The sequence below is a fragment of the Nicotiana attenuata genome, chromosome 7, assembly GCF_001879085.1.
Source record: "Nicotiana attenuata strain UT chromosome 7, NIATTr2, whole genome shotgun sequence".
NCBI classification, from domain to species: domain Eukaryota; kingdom Viridiplantae; phylum Streptophyta; class Magnoliopsida; order Solanales; family Solanaceae; genus Nicotiana; species Nicotiana attenuata.
In genome coordinates this window covers 114,333,878-114,339,991 of record NC_031995.1, presented here as the reverse complement: position 1 = coordinate 114,339,991, position 6,114 = coordinate 114,333,878, and the positions used below count along the sequence as shown (strand labels likewise).

The window sequence follows — 6,114 nt, the reverse complement described above, 5'->3', positions numbered from 1 at the left end:
AATTTCTGGCAAGGTTCTTCCCTTCAGGAAAAACTGCAAAGATCAGAAGTGAGATAGTTGCCTTCAAACATAAAGCGGGAGAGTCTTTATACTCAGCTTGGGAGAGGTTCAAGGGGCTAATCAGAGACTGTCCTCATCACAATAAGACAAGAGAAGTATTAGCTCACACTTTCATAGAAGGTCTACATCCTGAAACAAAGATTGTGGTAGATGTTGCAGCTGGAGGTCAAGTGTTGGAGAAAAGCTTTGACGAGATATATGCATTATTGAACAAATTCTCCAAAAGCAATCCGAATTGGCAAGGAGAGATGGGCAGACACATTGTGCAAAAGTCTGCAGGGGTTCTTGAGTTAGATGTCGTCATGGCATTATCAGCACGGATTTCTACACTGACCAACCAAGTCAATCAGATGACCTTGATTATCAACAAGCAACAAGCACAATCGGTACAACAGGTTCAAGTGTTTTGTGAAATATGTGGAAAGGGTCACACGAGCGACTTATGCCCCGCTAATCCAGAGTCTGTCTGCTTTGTGGGTAATGCAAATAGGGGCCAAACAAACAATATGGGAACACTTACAATCCCAACTGGAGGAACCACCCAAACTTCTCTTGGGGTGGAAACCAAGGCACTTAAAATCAATACAGGACTCAAGCACCTCAACAGCAATATAGACCACCTCAGGCTGAACAACAAGTCACCTTGAAGACATGTTGATAAAAGTGATGGCTGAACAGCAAGCCCTCGCTCAGAAATTTATGGCTAAGCAGCAAGCCCAAGCCGCAACAATGAGAAATTTGGAGCGCCAAATGGGACAGCTTGCCAGTGCTCAAAACATTAGACCAGTTGGAGCTCTTCCAAGTGACACTGAAGCTAATCCTAAGGCATCCCTTAATGTCGTGTCATTGAGGAATGGGAGACAATTAGAAGAAGTTCAATCAAAAAAGAGGAAACAGGTGACTTTTAATGAGAGGCCAGCCACTATAGAATCAACATCAGAAAAATCTAAGGAGTCCGAGAAGCCAGCTGGAGAGGCGGTGGCTGAGCAACCCCCACCAGTGGTTGCAAGGCCACCACCTCTGTTCCCTCAAAGGTTGCATAAAGTAAAGGATAACGCCGCATATAAAAAGTTTCTTGATATTTTGAAGCTGGTGCAAATTAATATTCCATTGGTTGACATCTTACAAGAAGTGCCCAAATATGCAAAGTACATCAAGGACATACTGGCAAATAAAAGGAGGCTGACCAAGTTCGAAACTGTGGCACTCACTGAGGAGTGTAGTTCAAGAATTCAAGGCAAGTTACCTCAGAAATTGAAGGATCCGGGTAGTTTCACTATCCAAATCTCGATTGGCAAACATGCAGTTGGGCGAGCTTTACGTGACCTTGGAGTGAGTATCAATTTGATGCCGCTATCTGTGTTCAGACAGTTGGGGTTGGGTGAGCCACACCGAACAACAGTTATCTTACAGTTGGTTGATCGCTCCCTTGCTCATCCTGAAGGAGTGATTGAAGATGTGTTAGTTCAAGTGGGTTCTATCATATTCCCTGCTGATTTCATTATCTTGGATTACGAGCCTGATCAGGAGGTCCCATTTATTTTAGGGCGTCCATTTTTAGCCACGGGCCGAGCTATTATCGATGTCTGCAAAAGAAAGATGACAAAGATCCTTAGCCAAAGCCATAAGCCTAGCAAGAATACAAGAACAAACTTTAGAAGTCCAAAAACAAATTTTCCTCTCAACACCTATTTTGCCAAATCCCAGAAATAATCCTAGAAACTTCCCTATGAAATCACCTTCTTCTCACCTTGGAACAAACCAGTCTCTCACACAAACCACTGCCCAGAATTTTCCAAAACACCAACACCCTTACCCTATTAATCATAAACCACCCTGCAAAAATGCCAAACTTTTAACTCATGCTGAAATGGAGGAAAGGAGAATTAAAGGATTATGTTTTAACTGTGACGAGAAGTACACTCCAGGCCACATCTGCAAGAAGAGAAGGCAATTCTTTTCCATGGAAGTGGATGAGGGTATTGAACCGGTAGAGTTGGAGGAAGAAGTGATGTTAGACCCTGCAGAATTATTAACCATGATAGCACAGGGTTTAGAAACTGATCTGGAAGGGTCCATTCTACCCCATGTATCTGTACATGCTATGAATGGTATTCATGACTTTAGAACCATGAGAGTGACAGTATCTATTAAAGGAAAGGCAGTACATGTACTTATTGGTACTGGTAGCACCCACAATTTCTTGGATCTCAACACTACTAAGAGATTGGGATGTGAATTGACTGCCATCTCACCCTTTGCAATTTCAGTAGCTGATAGCAATAAGGTACACAGTCACTATGTGTGCAAGAAATTGATATGGAAAATGCAGGGAGTTTCCTTTGATTCAGATATGTTAGTGCTACACATTGGAGGGTGTAACATGAAGTTCACTATCATAGGCCAAAAGATATCATTGAGGGGTATCCAACCTCCTGCTACTAAACTAATCCAATCTGGCAAGATGGATAAGTTGTTAGCTAAACCTGCAGAGCTATGCATGATATCATTAGGCATTCTAACAGAAGAAACAGTAGAAGGAGATGTCAGCTTATTCTCTTTGGAATCCCAACTGAAGACTCAAAGTGAACCTGTAGAATTGCAGCTAGTACTATAGAAATATGGTGATCTATTTGAAGAGACCAGCAAACTTCCTCCTTCTAGGATGCATGATCATAAAATTATTCTGAAGGAAGGTACCTCTCCAGTCAACAAGAGGCCTTATAGGTATCCAACCATTCAGAAGAATGAAATATAGAAGATGGTGGATGAGATGTTAGCCTCTGGTGTAATCAAACATAGCACCAGTCCTTATTCTGCACCAATTGTAATGGTAAAAAAGAAAGATGGCACTTGGAGGATGTGTGTGGACTACAGGGAATTAAATGATTGCACAGTGAAGGACAAGTTCCCAATCCCTATCATTGAAGAACTATTAGATGAACTACATGGAGCTAAGTATTTCTCTAAGCTAGACCTTAGATCTGGATACCACCAGATCAGGATGAATGAGCCTGACATTCCAAAATCTGCTTTTAGAACTCACCATGGCCACTATGAGTTCATGATCATGCCCTTTGGCCTAACCAATGCACCTTCAACATTCCAAAGCCTAATGAATCAAATATTTCATGACTTCTTTAGAAAATCAGTCTTGGTTTTTTTTAATGATATTCTTATGTAGCTGGGCAGATCATCTAATTCATCTTGAGGAAGCTTTCAAGTATTGAGATCCCATGTGCTCTATGTTGATACCCAATTTTTTCCCCTTATATATATATATACTTTCAGAATAGTGCACATGCATCATCATTTGATTTACAAGTATTTTTCACAATTGTCCATAATTTTGAAAAGCTTTAAATCAATTTATTTCTGTATTTTATTATATAATATCCAATAATTATCCGTCATATTATTTTTATGATGATTTAATCATCTAAATTTATCATTTATACCAACATAATGTTTAAATATTTTTCAGTGCATTTTGATAATTATATTTGCGTTTTTAAGGCTAAATTGCACATTTTGCAATAATAGCCCATATGTACTTATGATTATATTATTTATGAAAAAAAAATAATCTTTTATATTTTTAAAGTGTTACATAATTGTTTTAAATTATTTTTATGCACAAATGATATTTTTGTTATTTATTTATTATTTTATAAATTATTTATTTATTAAAATTGGGTATTTAAAATCTGGCCCTCATTCTATAATTAATTTCGGACCTAAGCTACCCAAACATAACCCAATCACTCTTGGCCCAAAACCTATCATCCCAGTCCTCATACCTATTTTAATACCCGACCCAAGACCCCTTAAATAAGGATCGTTGATCTCTAAGATCAACGGTCCACGTTACATCTACTTCTTTAAACCCAACCAAACCCCTAACCCTAATCCTTTTACTCCCCCCGCCCCCCCTCTGGCTGCCCCAGAACACTCTCGTCTCTCATATCTAATGAACCCTAGCCGTCGTTCCTATCAAACCCTCCCAAATCCAACCCCAAATCGAAATCCACCATGGATTCCCTTACCTTATTTTACCTCCCCTCACTACTGGTTCGTCTATGGCATTACCTAGTTTGCTTGCCTAAACATGGCAAGCAAATCTCTTAGAAATCGAACAAAATCTGGTTCAGCTCTTTGACCCTTTCCATCTGTGTTCATTCTCGTTCTTTTATGGTATGAATCGATATGAATCTCTGTGTATCTTTGAGATTTTCTACTTACCCTAATTTAGTGTTTTAGATCCTTTTAAAATCAAACCATATCTTACTCGATTTTTTGATTTTGAATAGATTTCTGTCTATGTTCATCTCATTCTATGTAGCATGTGATTTTTATTTTTTATTTCCGTCAATTTGTGTACTATGCCTAAAATTAGGGTTATGGAATTTCCTCTCCTCCTTACTGATTTTGATTATTTTCCTTTCCTGTGTTTGACTACTCTTTTCTTTAGGTTTTCCTTTTTTCTGCTTTTTTCTTTGCCTTAAAAACGACTTTGGTACTATTTGGTGTTTTCTCTGTTGATTTACTGAACCCCTTTGATTTGTGCCCTAAAATCGATCCTAATTGATTCCTGAATAATTTTTTCCCTTATTTGTGTTTGAACGACTTGTTTGCCATGTTTACTTGCTCAATTTCTATACTATATAAACCCCTCCCCATTTCCCTTTTAGGAGAGATTGGGACGTCATTATAACCTCACTAGATCTAAACTTTACTCTGGTATTTCTCATCCTATACTGTGGTCATGGCCGGTTGAAGCCAAGGCCATTAAGTTCTGGGTTTTGCTTCTCATTGTCGATTCAGAACACTGTGGTTTTTTGTTCTTTTCTTGCATCTCTCATTTAACTGGTGAGTTACTTAACTCTCGCAATTTCATCCTTATGTATTCTTATCTCTGAATCTCTGGCGTAACATGTTCCTGGTTTACTTTTAAGCATCACTCTGCTAACTCTTGTATCTACTCACTCTTAATACTACTGTTCTATGATTATTTGTGCCTAAATGGGTAATCTGAACTTTTTTAGGGCCTATTCAGTTAGTATATTGACTCTTGAATGCTTATGAACATGTTTCTTCACCACCACCACCCCCCCCCCCTTTTTGAAACCTTGTAGTAGTCTGTGTTGAGAATTTCAGTGTTGGTCATTATGGCCCTCAGCATGCTTATTGAATCCCATATCCCTTTAGTATTTGTTTGTGATCTCAGCATGTTTTGAATTGTTACTTTAAGGTGTTAGGATAAGATTTTGGCACAAGCTAAATCATATTCTGTTAATTAGACCTCTATAACAATGCTTGAATGCTTATCTACTATTTGTGTGCCTTTTATGGTATCCAAAATCACATGTTTTGGCATATGTGTTTGTGATCCTGCCCCATTGCTAACATGGTGCCCTCCCCTTTCTGTGATTATGTGGTTTAGCACAACGTTGCCTATATACTTAGCATAATTCCCACCCATGTTTCAACCTGTCTAGTGATAATAACCCCAATCAATCTTGCAAACATATTTTTATCAGCCTCTTTTTAGCATGTAACTATTTCTGTGCTGAGTGTTGAACCTGTTTCCCTAAGTTTACATTAAGCTGGCTTTTAAATTCTGTGATTTGGTCAACTGTTTGCCTAATATGTTCAATTTGGTCGTGTTTGTTTAAATCCCTCAAGTCATGTCCCTCAACTTTGGTCTTTTCTCTTTCACGTCTTGCTTAAGTTTCTTTGAATCCTATTCTTAGCCAGCTGAAAGCCAGGGCTATTCAGGTTCTTTCCTTTGACCTCTCTAGTGTGAGCACTGCTCGGGGTCCATTTGAGGCCCTTGTGAACTCTGACACACTAGGACTTGGTCTCTAATCTCTCCTCTGAATGATCTCTGTTAACTTCCCTAGTGTAAGCACTGCCCTGGGTTCTTGAAGCCCTTGGAAACTCTGACACACTGGGGTTTTGGTTCTATATGCTTGATTCTGTTTTTTTAAGACCACAGGGGAATCCCTCAAGTCCTGGCTGCCTTATGTCCATGAACATATGATTTTTGTGCTG

The 6,114-nt window shown here is 39.0% G+C and overlaps 1 protein-coding gene across 1 annotated transcript; it reads left to right on the top strand.

The window, feature by feature from the left end:
- On the top strand, nt 727–1,773 carry LOC109230377. The gene has a single exon (XM_019395883.1). It carries the CDS (start codon nt 727–729, stop codon nt 1,771–1,773), a length of 1,047 nt encoding a protein of 348 aa, XP_019251428.1.